The 17,870-nt window shown below is 45.8% G+C and overlaps 2 protein-coding genes and 1 long non-coding RNA gene across 7 annotated transcripts in view; 1 reads left to right on the forward strand and 2 right to left on the reverse strand.

Moving 5' to 3' along the window:
* The window catches only part of SAMD8 (sterile alpha motif domain containing 8), a 40,273-nt gene that overhangs the window by 19,323 nt on the left and 3,080 nt on the right, over nt 1-17,870 (reverse strand). For 2 of the 4 annotated variants that reach the window (XM_039339621.1, XM_039339622.1), the window contains exon 1: nt 4,141-4,314. The exons of 1 other annotated variant lie outside the window; for it this stretch is intronic. The gene's annotated coding sequence lies outside the window, so the exon portion shown is untranslated. Of the gene's footprint in view, nt 1-2,313; nt 2,353-4,140; nt 4,315-17,870 lie in introns of those variants that run through there. One more of the 4 variants, XM_039339623.1, reaches the window with a different exon arrangement.
* DUSP13 (dual specificity phosphatase 13) lies at nt 5,794-9,117 on the forward strand. 2 transcript variants are annotated; one of them, XM_039339625.1, is made up of 3 exons: nt 5,794-6,368; nt 6,998-7,030; nt 8,373-8,480. In XM_039339625.1, the coding sequence occupies exons 1-3, from the start codon at nt 6,208-6,210 to the stop codon at nt 8,464-8,466; spliced, it is 288 nt and encodes a 95-aa protein (XP_039195559.1). In that variant the 5' UTR covers nt 5,794-6,207; the 3' UTR covers nt 8,467-8,480. The 2 variants fall into 2 exon arrangements, with proteins under 2 accessions (XP_039195559.1, XP_039195558.1); XM_039339624.1 differs by having other exon boundaries at nt 5,831-6,368; nt 6,813-7,030; nt 8,373-9,117.
* On the reverse strand, nt 7,289-16,946 carry LOC120306418. The gene is made up of 3 exons (XR_005556278.1): nt 16,867-16,946; nt 8,299-8,548; nt 7,289-8,154 (listed from the first exon to the last, which is right to left on the reverse strand). It is a non-coding gene; the product is annotated as an uncharacterized LOC120306418 (long non-coding RNA).

The raw sequence follows: 17,870 nt of genomic DNA on the forward strand, positions 1-17,870 counted from the left end.
GTTCATATGAATATAAATATACCAAAGTGATACTATTATGTTGTGTTTCCAGGTTAAGCTCCAATATAGTCAGGCTGACCTTGATTTGGCATGGTGCAAGCCGGATTCTAAAGACAGGTTTGCACATTTTGTTTTTTTTTTGGGGGGGGGGATCAAAGCAACAAACCGTATTATATTCTCCACTGTATAATTATCTTAAATGTAAAAAAAAATAATCTCAGCACCAGCTTGAATTTTAATAATGGGTTCTATGCACCTTTACAAAAGTCGCTTGGCATTGCTTTTTTTTCCCTCCCAACTGAGCCTCTATATGTATTTAATATGGGCCAGATAATATAGGGAGGACATCCTGCACAAGTTGCCCAAGACTTGGCAACCTTGAGAATGGCTGAAGAACACAGAGGAAAGTTGTGGAGCTGCGCTGGTAGAGAGATCTAATCGGAACCAAAGAGAAGGATCAACTGTCTTTCTTGCAATAAGGAGATCCAGCAGCAAACAGGGCTGATGTTCATATCACACTAGAAATAAGACGGCTTGTGTGGGACAATGTGAGTACAAAAGGCTGGCCAGGATTTGCACTGAATTCAGATGGCACAAAGGTGAAGTTATGGGAGGCTGAATAAGAGTTTCTCCCTCTTCAAAATGTGCCCCAGAAGGCTGAAACTTCTCCTGAAACCTCAAGAGAGACAACCGTCCTAGCTGAAGGTACTTTGCAGCTACTTATAATTAGGAACTATGCCTAGTTCCTAATTATAGGAACTATGATCCACCTGAGGTATCTTCCTCTGTAAACAACACTTGGCAATCACTGAAGACTTTTGGAAAGAAATGTAAGTTCAGAAGACTTCAGAAATGTCAAACTCAGCTTTTCTCAGTGCTGCAAAAAGCTGGTTTTTCAAGCCATAGTATCACAGCTCTTTTGAAGGAACCCTAAACCTTCAAGCAAGACATTAAAAATGAATAGGTACGTTGTGCCTCTATTTTAGAAGTTTTGGCCCCTCGTTGGGTAGTTCTGCTAATTAAAGCTGTTCAACCCTTTGTGTCTTTCAAGGGAGAGAGAAAAAATACTAACACATCTACAGTGAGAGATCCAAATAGCTTCAAAAGAGACATACATACATACATATATTTGCAAGTATCCCTTGACTTACAACCAATCTGAGAAAGAGGTCTTAGGACCCAGATTCAAAGTTTCAATGGTTGGGCCTCTCCTATAGTCACATGACTGAATTCCAAATGCCCAGCAACATGGCTGCATTGGCACACCTGGAATCCTGCATCCAGTTTTGGTCACATTACAAAAAAGACGTTGAGACTTTGGAAAAGGTACGGAGAAGAGCAACTAGGATGATTAAAGGCCTGGAGACTAAAACATATGAAGAACAGTTGCAGGACTTGGGAATGGCCAGTTTAGAGAAAAGAAGGACTAGGGGGGACGTGATACCAGTGTTTCAATATTTGAGGAGCTGCCACAAAGAAGTGGGGGGTCAACTTATTTTCCAGAGCACCAGAAGGCAAGATAAGAAACAATGGATGGAAACTGACCAAAGAGAGAAGCAACCTGGGAGTTGAAGTCCACAAGTCCTAAAAGGGCCAAGTTTGAAGACCCCTCATTTAAATCAAGGCAGTGTATACAGGTATTTCTCAATTTAGCCCAAAATCTGTTGCTAAACAAACATTTGTTAAGTGAATTTTGCCCCATTTTATGTTTTGCTACCGTTATTAAATGAATCGCTGCAGTTGTTAAGTTAGTGACAAAACTGTTTAGTGAATCCAGCTTCCCTGCTGACTTTGCTTCTCCAAAAGGGGATCCCATGACCCCAGGACACTGGGCCCTCATGAATATGAGTCAGTTGCCCAATGTTTGAATTTTGATCTCGTGGATAACACCATCCACCATTTTTAGGAATAGTTCGTGTCTAGGCTGAGAACTTAAGCTGAACGTTCTTCAACTGAGGATTGCCTGTATCTGCAACCAAAAGATTAAAGCAATGTGATTTTAATAAAGAAAACATCCCTTATATAGCATCTGACCCCTCCTTTTAGGAAGAAAAAAAAGTTTAAATGTTAACCTTCAGGCGTCAACAATGCCTCGCAACTGTACTATGTGGTGCCCTATGGGAATCTGCAGAATTCATGCAACAGTCAAAACAAACAAGGGAGCACAATCTTATGAAGCCACAGACAAAAACAACAACCCTCCAAAGCTATTCACTAGCAACAGGGAGCAGAGATTCACACCTTCCTTGATTTAAAACAGCAGAGTAAAAAAACAAATCTGGGGGGCTTCCACCCATGCAGCTTTTAACTCACAGTAAAGCGAGCTGTCCTAGTCTGGCAAGGAATCTGCAACTGGAGAACAAACAACAAATAATTCAGAGTGAATTCAAACAGGTAATTGAATAGACAAGTCCTCTAAAATATGTATTGATCTTTCAAGTATTCACAGGTTTACTGCCTGGCCAATTCCAAAACAATTATCACTACTAAATATTTATTGGGCAACATTAAGTACAGTATATCAAAGTGATATAGGATCTACACAGCTCATTAAAGCCACAGTAGAAGATAGGAATCACCAACAATTTCCGTGATACTACCCAAACCTCAAATCAAATAATGAAGAGAGAAATGAAGGCCGAGAAAAGTAAATAAAAATCCAGAGGAAGTTAAAACAATTAAAGGCTTTTATCTCCCCCCCTCCCCAAGTATAAAGAGAGCTCTTACACACCATTATTTTTTGGTAGTATTTAAAGCAACATTTCCTGAGGCAATTATTCTGCTACAAAACACTTAGATCCAAATTGATCTAATGTGACTGAACAAAAATAGCATTACTACTGTATTTCTCTAGATTATTAGAGCAATATATGTGTATATTGCAAAACTTCCCTTAATAATTTCCTTTATGAACCCATCAAAAGTTCCACAGGGCAAACACTCCTCTTACTTGATACTTGAGTCAGTCAGTATTCTAACAACTTTTTAAGTAAAATTAGTCTTTTGAAACCCACATCTACAATCAAGGAACAAACTTAACCATGAAAAAAAATGGTGAAATTTCCTAACCTTGCACAAACCCACGTCCTCTATTTAAAAAAAAAAAAAAAGAGAGAGCCTTCAATCCAAAGCACATTTTAGACTTTAAAATAATAATAATAATATAAAAAAACCACATAACTTTCAGATTCTAATTTTGGTTGAAGAAATACCACAGCCAAGTAGCTTTTTGCTTAAGAGAGCAGGAAGGCTGAATAGAAAGCAACAAATCTTCTTTAACGTTTTTTTTTATCAAGTTGGCAACCTGTGGGGCTACTCAACAAGTTCAATCAGATTCCTTTTGTTGTGTTTATAAGGTGGCAACCTGTGCAGAACAAAACACTTATTGAGTTTAGCGGGGGTCTGGTTAATTCTGTATGTGCATACAGGATCTCCCCCCATGCACAGGAAAGTCCTGTTTTCCCTAGGCTCCCCCCCCCCTTTAAACACATGAATTGTCCAATACTCCCACCTGGCCTGTCTCTGGATCACTCGGGATCCCTTAGTGTACATTTTCACATATGGGGAGGCTGATCTCACCAGCCTCCCTTCACTGACCATCTGGGAGTGAATAATGCATGCCCGCCCTGCATGGCCACGATCTGTGCCAGGGCAGCTGATGGCCATTCCAAACAAAGGGCCTAACCGAGGACCTGGGGGTCAGAAACACCCCCCCCCAATAACCAGTCGAGATTAAAGTGGTGGGGAGGGAAGCCGGGGTGGTCTCTCATTCCCAGGGGAGAAGGGGGGAGTTATGCTAGGGAGGGGGGGGATGGAGGGGACGTCAGGGTCACGAGGTCCCCGCTTAGAGGGGGGGGTCTGAAAGGCTGACCCTCTCCGGGGTCTCTCAGTGGGGCGCCCAGGGGGGTCTCCGCTTGGCTTAGGCACCTCCAGAGGGCATCTAGTCTGCCCACCCTGGGCCAGCCAGACCCCCCTCTTGCCCCCCCGGGTGGAAGGAGGGGAGATGAGGAGCCGCACCCCCCCCGGATAACACCCGCCCTCCCTCCCCCCCAAGCCAGGTCGGGGGTGCCCCCTCCTGCCCCCCGGACAGGGCAGCCCCTTACCACCGCCTCCCCTCCCGGCCAGCCCTGCCGCGCTCACCCCGCTACGCAGCCTGGGCGGACGGGGCCCGCGCCGAGGGCCCTGCTCTCCCGCGCCGCCGCGCCCGCCCCATCCCACGCAGAGCCAGGAAAGGCGGCGGCGGCGGCGGGGGCGGCGGCGATGAGTCCCTCCAGCCGGTCGGGAGGGCGGGGCCACCCTCCCCGCCCCTTAGCGTGGCGGAAGGGGCGGGGTGGGCGGAGCGGAAGGGGCGGGGTCTCCTCGGCCGGAGAGGCCGCCAGGCTTCGGGCGTGGCCGCGGGGCGGGGCTTCCCTCCTGTGGAGGAGGGGAAAGGGGAGGCTCAGCCCGGAGCCGCCCCGCCCACCCAGGAGCCCCTCCCCCGCCTCCACCCCTCGCCGAGCCGAATGGGCGGGGCTGCCCTCGCCCTCCCTCCCTTCTGGCCGCCCTGACCTTTGGCCCCGGAGGGGGGAGGGGGCGGCGGCTGCTTCCCCCCCCCCGTCTCCCCCGCAGGCCGGGAGGGTCGCTTTGCCCGGCTTTCGGGAAGGGACCGGACAACCACCTATCTGGAATGGGGGTTGGACTGGATGGCCTCCAGGGTGCCTTCCAGCTCTGTCCTCCTATGATTCCGTCAGGGTCTCCTGCTTGAGCAGGGGCTGGACTAGAAGACCTCGAAGGTCCCTTCCAGCTCTATTCTGGGTGAATTGGGTATATCTCGTCCAGCAAAGAGAAGGACAGGGATGACATAATAACAGTCTTCAAACATTTAGGGGGCTGTCAGAGAGAAACAGCCGAGGTATATTTAAACCTGTTCATAAATTGTCAAGTTCCAAAATCTTGGTAATATAATATCACATTTACATCTCTAAATCTCGGCTTCCTCCCAAGAACCTGGTTCACAAGAGTATTAATCCCTAATCAATAACTACAAATGGACATGCTGAAAGCATATGAATTAATTCTGCATTCCTTCATATTCATTATAACTCCAGTGTTAAAAACATGTCAGTCAACTTTTTAATACATCCCACTGTGAAGTCCATTGCACTGGAAAATGTTTTTTGTTGAACTAGCTGAGTTTTAAAATGTTATATTGCTGACTATTAAATTTACTTTTATAATGGTGCTGAGGGTTTTTTGTACCAATGAAAATGTTGCAACTATTCTGGAAGGCTCCAAGTTTATTTATTCATTTATTTTGTATAGCGTAACAGCGTTCCCTAACCTTTCCAGCTTGGCAGCCCGGGTGCGGGTTATGTGTGTGTCATACAAGTGTAAGGTGCACACCCTCCCACAACTGGCAAGCAGAGGCACTTGAATAAAAGGCTCTTGTGCTCGCATGCAAAGCTCCATTCACGCCTGCCCGCCTGCCCCTTTCTCCCATGGCCCAGTTTCGGCTGCGGCCCAGGGGGTTGGGGAATATAGCATTAGTGCATAAAATTCACAAAAACAGCATATGAGAATATATGTAAAATATATAAAAATATATAAAACACCAGAAGAGTGAATTAGTTTAAAAATGCACAGTACGAATGATGTATAAAATTATTCGTGAGCAGTTATGGCTAAGCCTGAGGCTGGTTATCTAGGTCATTTAGCCATTGGACAGCACTGCCCTGGAGATGAAGTAGTTCATGCAGGGGTCCGAGGAACCTGACGGGGCGTTCCCTCACCATGGGATGTAAAGTTGGCCGGACGTTCCCAATCCCCAGTTGTATTTCCGATATTAGCACCTGCCGCGGCTGGCTCAGATCGGGTTGAATGCTGTCCAGTTTTCCCTTGGAAGATCAAAGCTGGAGGGGCATCGTAATGGATCACTGGGGGTGGCTGAATGGGAAGGAAATGCAGGTCACGGACAAGTTTTTTCCTGCCAGAAAGATGGTGACTCTGCAGTTATATTCTTCCAGCTGTTAGACTTTGTGCCTCCCCATGGGGAGGCAATTTTCTTTCGGGGAGCCTGCTCTTCGACTCCAGACCTTCGGTTCAACTGGACACATGATTTGTTGACGTCCAGCTCCTGTCATTGCTCCGCTTTCAAAATAACAAGTGACCTGCTCCGGAGCAGAGTGAACGAGCGAGCCTGGGTGTCAGGTTGTCAAACGACTACTTTAAATGACCATGGCTGACGAGGGCGTTTCTCTGGGCCCTGACGATCTCAAACCCCCGAACGAAGACAGCCCCAGTGTTCAAGATTTGGAGCAGCTCCTGAATACTGGCAGGTCCTCCTGTCACCACACTGATGAAGTCTGGCCTAATCTTTTCTTAGGAGATCAGTAAGTATGTTTGTCGGAGAGCATGTCTGCCTCTCTAAACAGCCCTTTTCCTATATAATTAAGGCAACCAAATAAATTGCGTCCAAGGATGACTTGATGTGATTAACTACTGTAACAGCTATGCATAGTTATATCCCTGTCTGAAAAGCCAAGGCTAGGGGCTCGTACTGGAGTCCAATGTTTTATTAAATCGTATTTTGAGCAGGTAAGTTAGATTAGCAATTGCAAAAAACACCAACTTCTTCCATGATACATGATAAGTCTCCTTTGAGTCAAGCAAATGCACTTTGATTTTTGACCAAAATTTGTCAGCACCTTTGCATGGCATGAAATTGGTGTTTACACCCGGTGAGATACTTCCCATATGAAAGATGAGTTGATTTAAATTTTAAGGGGAAGAAAGACCTAAATACCTTTTCATGACAATATCTATCTTTTCTTCAGCGTAGCAGCGCATAGCAGATTCAACTTATGGAAAATGGGGATTAGCCACGTTTTAAATGCAGCCCACGGCACTCTCTATTGCCAAGAGTCGCATGATTTTTATGGTGCAACGATTGAATACCGTGGTATACCGGCTCACGATCTTCCCAGTTTTGATATAAGCCCATATTTTTATTCTTCTGCAGAATTTATACACAAGGCTTTGACTACACCTGGAGGTATGGAAATCAGGATGGCTGGTATTAAGCTGTGACTGGGCATTCACTTGGACATTTGTTCAAGATTATATAAAAAAAATAAATCTGAATATCTGAAGTTAAGGAAGAAAGATCATCCCTTTGAGTTTTATGAATCTTCCTTGCAAATGAGTATAAAGTTTTATTGCAAGCTTAAGATGTCTACAAGAATCTGGCCAAGTGACCATGAAGGGAATGCGCGAGAGTTAAGAAAGGAATTCAAGGTGGGCTGGACTGAGATCACTTGTGGGCATGCAGGGACTGGTGACTGATAACACGCTTGATGCCTCCCTCAGGCTCAGCCTGGTCCTCTCCTACAGTTTCCTCCTTGATAATGCTTTCAAATCAAGTGGCCATGTTGCCTGGCTTCATGGCTTTCTGATGACCTTGTCATCCTGGACCTCCAAGATCTTAGTGAGCCTGTGAGAGCAGCCAGATCTTCTTCCCTCACTGGGGGTAACCCCACCATTCTCCATTCAGGCAAACTGCAGCATCTTGGATAGGCCCAGGTGACACAATTGTGAATGGATATTGAAGCACTTGCAACAGTCCAATGGGCAGGTGGTTGTGTGAATTAGCAACTCCTCTGTGGCAGCCATTTTGTGATGGCATCCATTCACATGCCCTCAAGATTAACAAACTTCCTTTGGCCAAAAGCCTTTGCTTTCCTTTGTGCTTTTTTTTTAAATGCCATATATAAAGATTATTTTTATTTTTAATTTATTTATTAATTAAATTTATATGGAACATGACGGTGGGTAGTGTACAACGTTCCTGTACAAAGAGTCAAATAGATAAGACAGTCCTTAGTTAAAGTCATTGTATACTAATTATTAAACAGAATTAGAAGTTATAAAAGCAGAGGGGGAAGAAGAAGAATAGAGGGATGTTAATAATAAGGGAGCCACTTCATGAGTTCACCTGTCTCCTGGAGTTCCCCAGGCTTAATAACCAGGTCTTGAGGGACTTTCAGAAACTCAGGATGATGAGGACCACATTATCTCGGGGCAGAGGGTGGGTGGGTGGCGAAGATTCCACAATATGGTCGCCATGGAAGAAAAGGGCCCCCATAGTACCACCATATGTAGCTCTGTAGGCGACGGGTCCTGTAACAAATCAATTCTAGTGAGATCTAGTGAGGTGGGAGAGAGGCGTCCCACAAATAACTGATCCTGTGCATGGTTGGGCTTTAAAGCTCAATAGCAGCACCTTGGATTCAATTTAGAAGCTTTATGGCTGCTCTACCATACCTGTTTGCCCCACTGCATTTTGCATCAGCTGAAGTTTCTGGACCTGAACGCCAATCTATCGCTTTTATTTCCAGGCAAAATCTTTGTCCACTGTGCTTTTGGGATAAGCAGGTCCTCCTCTTTGGTGCTGGCGTACCTCATGATCTATCATCATTTCTCGTTGGTTAAAGCAATACAGACAGTTAAAGAACATCGGTGGATCTTTCCTAATCGAGGTTTCCTGAAACAATTAATAAATCTGGACCTTCAGCTAAGAAAAAAATGAACAAAGAAAGAAATGGAATATACGTTTTTAAAAGAAGGAACATATCTTGCAGACGTTCTGTCAGTTGGCACAATATGTACCAAAATTATTCTTTTAGCTGACTTGCAGATATTGCTTCTTGTCTGGTAAAGTTTGCAATGTCTGCAAAATGTTGTATGTATTGAATTATTTATTTATTGAATTATTGAGTCTGCCCATAACGACATAGGAACAGTTTTTGCCCCCATGCCGTCACTCTGCTTAACAACTAATTCCTACACCACTGTCAAAATACTAGTAAAGCTATGATACTATGATATTCCTCATCTTTCCTATTATCTTCCTATGACTATAACTTTGCTGCTTGTATCTTACAATTTATACTGTTTTGTGGGTTTTTTTTGTACCCTAGTATGATTTATGTTGTTGGCTTAGCTAGTACTATCACTGTTGCATCTTATGATTTATGACGAAGTGTTATATATTTCACGATTTATGATGAATGTATTTTCGTGTTGTATATGATCATGATTATCACTATTACTTGTACGTACACTGAGAGCTTATGCACCGGAAACACACTTGGCCAATAAAGAATTCTATTCTATTCTATTCTATTTTGTATGTTAGTTCACAGGAAACTGATGTGGACTAATGAAAGACTTAATAAAAAGAGAAAAAAAGAGCCCTGGAAAGAAAGAAAAGGAAGGAAGGAAGGAAGGAAGGAAGGAAGGAAGGAAGGAAGGAAGGAAGGAAGGAAGGAAGGAAGGAAGGAAGGAAGGAAGGAGGGAAGGAAGGAAGGAGGGAAGGAAGGATCATTTATTTTCCCTGGTGCTGTCATGCTTCCTACTTCCAAGGGACTTCATTCAATATATTTGGAATTGCTGTTCAAGCAGTTTAATACTCCACGCACTGTTTCATGTAAAAGCAGTTATTTTGAATTCAAGTTTCCTTGACCCAAACATAATCTGACACATGTGGATAAGGCTGGGCATTTTAAATATATCCTGTCATGGCAAAACCAAATAGATTTGATTGTGAAAAGTATCCTAGCTTGAATGGCACTTTCCACGCCTGGTGTCAGCCGACGCTGAAGTCCTGGCACTGAAAGTGCTTTTTAATCTACATGTAGAAATGCTGACACAGAAATTCTTGTTCCTTCCCCAAGAATGGGGTGGTTTCACAAGCAAGGGCTCTCTATTTAGCCTTTATGTAGCAATACAGATTAAAGAGACTGCTGACAGAGACAAATTCTTTGGGTATCCAGTCACACTTGGCCAATAATTTTTTTTTTATTAATTTTTTTTTATTTTGGTTAAGCCCAATAGTTAGTCCCCTGGCAGGGAACAAAGTAATTATAGATGGCTTACCAGGATAGTTTTTAATCAAGTAACATAATACATTGTGGGAAAGGTTGAAAGCAATGCCACCATGTAGAAGGGGGGCAAAAGAAATCTTGAGTATTGTTGCGTCCTTGGCGGGAAAACAGACACGAGAAACAGCTGGAGTTCTCAGGTTCTTTTATTCAGCGTTCAGCTTACAGGAAGATGGCTTCAGCTCAGCCCAAACGCCTCACAGCCTCTTATATAGGCAACTCCCGGGTAAATGGGTTACTTTTCCCGCGCCAGCACCCGCGCATGCGCACGGCGCTGGCGACAGCCTGTCTGGTCCCGGGCAGCTTTGCACCTGCCCGGGACTGCCTGCAAACGCCCGAGCCGTTTGCAAGGCTCGGGACATAACACCCCTTTCCCCCGGGCTAAAACTACTATCAACATACAACATTTATTTTACACGACAATTTGCTCCCCAGTGTTCCCACTGTTTACTGGCTTTTGTCTTGCCAACAATGTTATGTAATCTTCTAGGTACTTAGGAGATTTCTTTGCTCTCTGTGACCTTCTTAGCTCTGGGTTACTGGCATAAGTCCCCTGACTGGAGGGAGGCATGAGCCTGTTCTCTCTACTGTGCCCTGGTGTCTTCCAAGGACTGTGCCCCGATGCCTGGCCTGCTTGCTTGCCCACCGGGCTCGTCAGGCCAGGGCTTCTGTTGCTTTGTGACCTGGTTGTCCTACCTAGCTGTAGCCCCTCAGGCCCCTTGAAGTGATAGCCACTGCTGGGCGTCTCTGTAGAACCCCCTAGGTCAGTCCAAGACCTGTCAGGAGGCTGTCTATTCCCTGAACCCCATTCTGTGTTTGGGCTCGTGTGGGTTTCTGTACTCTCCCAAAACTCAGGTGTCCCCTGATTTGTGCTAGGGGTGTTGTAGTCGGGACTTGGTTCCTCGACTAGCTCTGTGTATGTTTGACCCCCTGTAGGATTTGGGGTAAGGTCAGGCCAACCTTGGGCATTGTGTGCCAGCTCTCTTGCGGGGAATGATTTGTTGGGATGCCCCCGGGTATCCTCCGTTGCTGGAGTGCTGTGTGCTGTGTGTGGAAAGTGAGTATGCCCCCGGGGTAACTCCCTGGCTGGAGTAGGCGTGAGTGCCTGTTGTGTGGGTAAGCTCCAAGACTTCCTTTTCGGAGCAATTGCAGAATCTTGGGACGAGCCGTTTGTGGCTCCCTCAGTGGCGATGGGCAGTAGCTCTTGCCCTTCCCTTTGCTCCAAAGGGTCCCCCTCCCCCCCTGGAAAAGACCCAGGAGTTTCAGCAGAAAAGTCCCGCCTAGAGCGGAGTTGGTCGATGTGCCGACGCAGGACACGACCGTTGTCCAGGGCAACCTCGTAGGAGAGAGGACCTGTGATCCTGGACACAGAAGCGGGGACCCATGTATGACCAGGCCCGTAATTGCGAGCCCAAACCGGGGCACCCACAAGTAGTTGTCTAGGTGCCCTAGGATGTGAGGTAGATGAAGGCAGTCTGTCCGGATGCAACCGGTCAAGTCTCGTAGTAAGTTGGCGCCCCCAACGAAGTTCAGCTGGACTTCTCCCTGTAGAAGTGGACGGTGTGGTGCGATAAGAAAGGAGAAAGTCAGCCAACCTGTGATGCCAGTCCCCGTAGGTGAGTCTCTTCAAGGCGTCCTTTGCGATGCGCACCATGCGTTCAGCCATACCGTTGGTGGATGGGTGAAAAGGCGCAGATGTGGCATGACGAATCAGGTTTGCCTGTAAGAAAGCTTGGAATTCGGAGGAGGTGAATTGAGGGCCGTTGTCAGACACAATGACATCTGGCAGCCCGTGTGCAGCAAAAATCCCCCTCAGTACCTGAATAGTCTTTGCAGTGGTGGTGGACGAGACAGGCACAACCTCAAGCCATTTTGAATGGCTGTCAACAAGGACCAAGAAGAACTGGCCCTGAAAGGGCCCAGCGTAGTCAATGTGCACCCTAGACCATGGGGACTGTGTTTCCTCCCATTTATGCACAGGAGCTTGGGGCATCTCTGGGCGAGATCGTTGGCACATGTGGCATGCGTGTACCTTAGCCTCAATATCTTTATCTAAAGCAGGCCACCACAAGTGGCTGCGTGCAAGAGCCTTCATGCGAACAATGCCAGGATGACCCTCGTGGAGGGATTCTAAGACCCTAGTCCTCATTGAGGTGGGAATGACAACTCTGTTTCCCCAAAGCAAACAACCCTGAGAAAGGGACAATTCGTTCCTTTTGGACCAGAAACTCTGAAACTCAGGACTAGGGCAGTGCTCAGGCCACCCGGACAGGACCCAGGAGCGGACACGTGAAAGTGTGTGATCTGTACCTGTTTCAGCGGTAACATCCCTGGCACTAAGAGGAAGCTCGGGCAAGGCTTGGATTGATAGAATGTTGACAGCTGGCGCGGGGTCAGCTTCTACTACTGGCAGAGGCAACCTACTGAGGCCATCAGCATGGCCCATTTCTTTCCCAGGCTTGTGGAGTAATGAAAAATCATATGCAGACAAAAAATAGACCACCTAAGCATTCTAGGGGAAATGATGTGGGGAGTCTGCTTACGTGTGGTAAACAGTCCCAGCAGAGGCTTATGGTCAGTGAAGACCGTGAAATGCCTGCCATATAGAAAATCGTGGAATTTTTTAATTCCAGCAACAACAGCCAGAGCCTCCCTGTCTATCTGAGCGTAGTTGCGCTCGGCAGAAGACAGTGTTCTGGAGTAGTATGCAATAGGAACCTGAGTTCCATCAGACCTGAGGTGACTCAGGACAGCTCCAACCCCGTAGGGGGATGCATCACAAGCGATGCACACAGGGAGAGACTCGTTGAAATGTGCAAGAACACTGTTAGAAGTGAGCAAGGCCTTGACTTCTTTAAAGCAAGCCTCATGTGCTTGTGACCACAGCCACACAGCTTGTTTGTCTAGTAGCCTGTGAAGAGGCTCAGCTACACTAGCTTTATGTGGAAGAAAAGAATTGTAGAAATTCAGGAGGCCTAAGAAGGCCTGAAGTTCGGCCTTAGACTTTGGCCTGGGTGCTTCTAAAATAGCAGTTAGTTTGGATTCAGCAGGATGAATCCCAGCAGCATCAATTTTGAATCCCAGAAATTCAGTAGAAGGCACCCCAATCTTGCATTTGTCTTTTCTGAGCTTAAGGCCTGATTTCCTGAATCTTAACAGGACAGCCCTAAGCCTTTCAGCTAGAATGTGTGTGGAGTCTCCTGCAATCAAGACATCGTCAAAGTAGGGGCAGACCCCTGGTATACCTCGTAGTGTGTTTTCCATTACGCTTTGGAAAATCCCAGGAGCGACATTCACTCCAAACTGCAGCCTTTTTACCTTAAAGGCTCCCCTGTGGGTCACAATAGTCTGAGCTATGGCAGCATCATTATCAACAGGCAGCTGTTGATATGCTTGAGCTAGGTCAAGCTTTGCAAAAACACGCCCCCCCTTGAGAGAGGCCAGGATGTGACTGACCACAGGAACAGGATAGGCATGTTGCTGCAATGCCTTATTGAGTGTGCATTTGTAATCAGCACAAATGCGAATGTCCCCATTTGCCTTTAGAGGCGTGACAATGGGGGTCTCCCATGGGCTGGAATCAACAGGTTCTAGGATTCCTTGTTGGATTAGTTTGTCTAATTCAGTGTCAATCTTACTTTTTAAAGCAAAAGGGACCCTTCTTGCTTTAATCCTAATGGGAGTGACAGTGGGGTCTAGCTTTAAGGACACAGGTGGTCCTTTGAATGTGCCCAGCTGGGGGCTGAAAACATCTGCAAATTCCTTGCAGACTTCCTGTAGGTCGAGTGTTTGTAAGCTGTTGAGTCCTGTGACGTGTATCCCCAGGGCCTCAAACCAATCGAGTCCTATGAGACTCGTTCTTTCACCCCCTACTACTAACAAGTCTAGTGGACCTTCAAAACTCTTGTATTGCACGTTAAGGGTGGCCTCCCCCTTAACACACACTCTTGAGTTCTGAAAATCAGTTAATACAATATCAGAAGGCCTTAACTTGGCCTTAGTCCCACTACTGGAACAAATCTTCCTAAATGTATGCAATGAAATGATGGAAAGGGCAGACCCTGTGTCTAGTTCCATAGATAATGGAACCCCTTGTAGCTTCACGTTGAGTGACAGCTTTTTCTTCATGGGCTTGTGTGTGCCTGTCCTACAAATGTTTCTACGCGAAGCGCAAAAACCTACCCTATTCTGGCTGGGGACTCTGGTACCCTTCAGGCGTTCTTCTTGAGGTTGTGCCTTTCGTCGGCCCAGACACACAGCTGCAATGTGCCCTAGTTTGCCGCATGCCCGGCAGGTAGCGGAGCGGAACTTGCAGTCGGTTCTCCTGTGGCGACCTCCACAGCCGATGCACTTGAGCGGAGCTGAAGAGCTTTCCTTCTGATTTTCTCCCTTCGCGGGGTGTAGACGGTCGACTTCTTCGTCCGGATCCTCCTCGGAGTTTCGTCGGACGTCTTCTTGGTGCACGGACGCACCCTCTGCACTGCTTCTGATCGGCCGCATGTTCTTGACGGCGCCGCCTGCTGCTTCTTCCGCGGTGGCTTCCCTTAAAGCGTCTTGGAAGGATAATTCTTCCTTAGCGAAAAGTCTCTGTTGTAGCTCTCGATGCCTCAACCCGCACACGAATCGGTCCCTCAGTCGTTCCTCGAGGTCCTTGAACTCGCAGGGCTTGGCGGCCTTCCGTAACGCGGCGATGTACTCCTTGGCTGACTCCCCGGACCGTTGATCCCTCTGCTCGAAGGTGTGGCGCCATGAGATAACGGACACCTTGGGGTGGAAGTGGTCCTTCAGCAGCTTCTTCAGGTCTGCGTAGCTTACAGACTCTACTGGAACAGGTGCTGCAAGGTTTTCTGCGATTTCGAAGGCGTCTTGGCCGCAAGCGCAAAGCAGGGTGGCAGCCTTCAAGCTATCTTCCCTCACTTGGTTTGCCTTGAAGTAGTTCTCCATTCTGGATACGTAGGACTCCCACCGCTCTGGATGTGAGACGTCGAATTCCGCAAGCCTTCCGATTTTCGCCATCTTCGGATCTTCAGGAGACGGGTCTATCAGCCAGCCTACCCCCGAATGCGCACTGGATTGGCGGGCAGCTGCTGAGTCAACACCGTTCCTCTTCCGCCGCTCAGGACTCCTTGGGTAAGCTTACACTTTTTCCTTTCCAGGTAGTGCAAGGCATCCCACCTTCGTCGCCAGTGTTGCGTCCTTGGCGGGAAAACAGACACGAGAAACAGCTGGAGTTCTCAGGTTCTTTTATTCAGCGTTCAGCTTACAGGAAGATGGCTTCAGCTCAGCCCAAACGCCTCACAGCCTCTTATATAGGCAACTCCCGGGTAAATGGGTTACTTTTCCCGCGCCAGCACCCGCGCATGCGCACGGCGCTGGCGACAGCCTGTCTGGTCCCGGGCAGCTTTGCACCTGCCCGGGACTGCCTGCAAACGCCCGAGCCGTTTGCAAGGCTCGGGACATAACAAGTATGAATCTGGCAAGAGGGAAAAAATATATTTTGATTGATTTTCTGGATGCTATATAGTTAGTGACTGTGAGGTTTAATAGCAGCAGTTCTTTGTTGTGACTCAAGAGCTTAGACCAGGGGTGTCCAACCTCAGCAACTTTAAGAGCTGTGGACTTCAACTCCCAGAAGTCCCCAGCCAATCATGCTGGCTCTGGAATTTGCTGGCTGGAGAATTCTGGGAGCTGAAGTCCACAAGTCTTCAAGTTGCCAAGATTGAACACCCCTAGTTTACACTTTTAACGGTAGAGAAAAATATGGATTATTTCTTCCTCATGTTGCTGTTTGCTTCATTTTCCACCCAGAAGACTGGGGAGGAGATTATTATTTAATTTTTCATCTTATTAAATCCTGCCTTCCTCAACTTTGGAAGATTTTTGCTTCTGAGCTCTTACAGTTGCAGTCCAACTGAACTTATATTTATCTTTTACACTGTAACACATGTTCATTTATTTACATTTTTATTTCAAATATTTTTTGGCCGGTCCCAAGCAGACTACGAAAAAGAGCTTTAGTCACGTGGCCTTGGCTTAACTGACCCTTTCTGTGGCCACTCCTGCTGACCCATCTGCTTGTTATTACACTTGTGTTGGAATTAATGTTAATTTCCCAATTTTTCCCAAAATTCCCAGCTATATTCACTCCAATTCAATGAAGCAACTACTCATCCTGAGGGTAGCCGCTCTTGAATAAATAAGAGTTATACCACCCTGGACAATAATAATAAAATTAAAAGGAAATAACTCTGTTTCATTGCTGATGGACCTCCAGGATGGATGGAAGGAAGGAAGGAAGGAAGGAAGGAAGGAAGGAAGGAAGGAAGGAAGGAAGGAAGGAAGGAAGGAAGGAAAAGAGGAAAGATTCCAGCCACAGATTTGACTTAATTCCACCCCTGGCCCTAGGTTTTTCTAGAAAATGATCCATAATATCAAAGAATATGCTGCTATTCATTCTTTCATCTCTAACAGTTTTTTTTTTTAATTAAAAAGGAAAAAAGATGGAATAAATAGTGAGAAAGCACAAAAATTACAAGTAGGAAATAAGGCTTTTTGGTTCTCTGCCAATAAATAAATAAATAAGTGTGAGTCAGAGTAATGGCACATAAAACGCCTTATGTGGAAAACAGCCCCAGGCTGCATCATCCATCCATTATTGCTTATTGCACTACACTTTCCTCTCCCCCCACCCCTCACACTTGGACAAATAATTCTGTCCTAGAAAAAATAAATCACAAGAGGAAAAATAATGCAGTCTTACTGCTTTGTACACTGAATTATTTGCTACTGCGTCTTCTATGCCAGAGTGCACGGAGATAAATTAAGACATTTTAAGGTGTGCACCTGCTTCCCACTGTCAGATGTCAAAAAGTAACTGGCACACGCAGCAAGGTCCTGCAGTGATAGGATATCCACAAACTGTGCAACAATCACTTGGTAGCCAACTTACTTGCTACTTTGCAAATGGACACCGCCAGCTCCAGCATAGCCTCCGTGAAAGAACTGGAGTGCCTTATAGACAGCTATAGGCTGGAATTAAATGCGCTGGATGAAGTGTGGCCCAATATTTATATAGGTAACATGTAAGTATTATCTGGAAGGAAAGCATTGATTAAATGGGCTGAACGGTATTTACAGAGAAAACTGTTTTGCAATGCAAACATATTCAGTGCCTGAAGAAAACCTGTTGTTGAAGGATAAGGGCATACTCCTTAAAAGACCATTGTTTAGCTCTCTTTCAGAAGGTTGGGAAGTTGGAATTAGCTTTCAATAAAAAGCAGAAAAATCGTAATAATAAAAATCTCTCTATTTAGACTACTAGTACTAATATACAGCCAAGGAAAGGAAATCAGCACAGACAATAATTTCCCATCAGTTGCAATTGTCTCTAAAATACATCACGGGATTCAATTGAACATATTCGTTCCATTGCATGTTCTGTATGTTAAACTTGTCTGAGGTCTGTTCTCAAATTGCATTTCTGCTTTGACATTGTCTTGTTGCAATTCTCCCTTCTGTTCCTCAAGATTATTCCTGCTGCCCATTGCTGGACTCAATAACTGAGCCCACATGGAAGTATGGAAGAAGGCAACCTGAAGTGTGGGAAGGTTAAATTGTAAAAAAAAATATTAAGAATGAAAAAGAAAAATATGTATCTTGTTTGCTTGTGAAGCTCAGAAAGGAAATAGATCTCCACGAAGGGATCCTTGAATGCAGGAAACAGAAGCTGTAGTCTTTTTTTTATATAATATTTTATTAATTTTCTAATTTTACAATTAAACATTTAAAAAGCAACGTGGTGACTGGGTAATCAATAATTCAATAACATACATAAATCTTTAGCACAAATCTCAAGTTACAGCATCAAATATTTCCTCTCTTTTTCCCTTAATGTCCACTATCTCAAATTGAGCTGATATTTCTTATTGTTATCAACTAAGTAAAACCATCTTT

The sequence above is a fragment of the Crotalus tigris genome, unplaced genomic scaffold, assembly GCF_016545835.1.
Source record: "Crotalus tigris isolate CLP2741 ecotype Arizona unplaced genomic scaffold, ASM1654583v1 scf7180000017736.1026742, whole genome shotgun sequence".
NCBI classification, from domain to species: Eukaryota; Metazoa; Chordata; class Lepidosauria; order Squamata; family Viperidae; genus Crotalus; species Crotalus tigris.

What these genes read in the sequence shown, in the direction of transcription:
- DUSP13 (XM_039339624.1), top strand. Translation starts at nt 6,208, where the DNA reads ATGACCATGGCTGACGAGGGCGTTTCTCTGGGCCCTGACGATCTCAAA. An exon ending in AATCTTTTCTTAGGAGATCA is followed by an intron (nt 6,369 to 6,812) that starts GTAAGTATGTTT and finishes TCTTTTCTTCAG; the next exon opens with CGTAGCAGCGCATAGCAGAT. An exon ending in GGCTTTGACTACACCTGGAG is followed by an intron (nt 7,031 to 8,372) that starts GTATGGAAATCA and finishes TTTTATTTCCAG; the next exon opens with GCAAAATCTTTGTCCACTGT.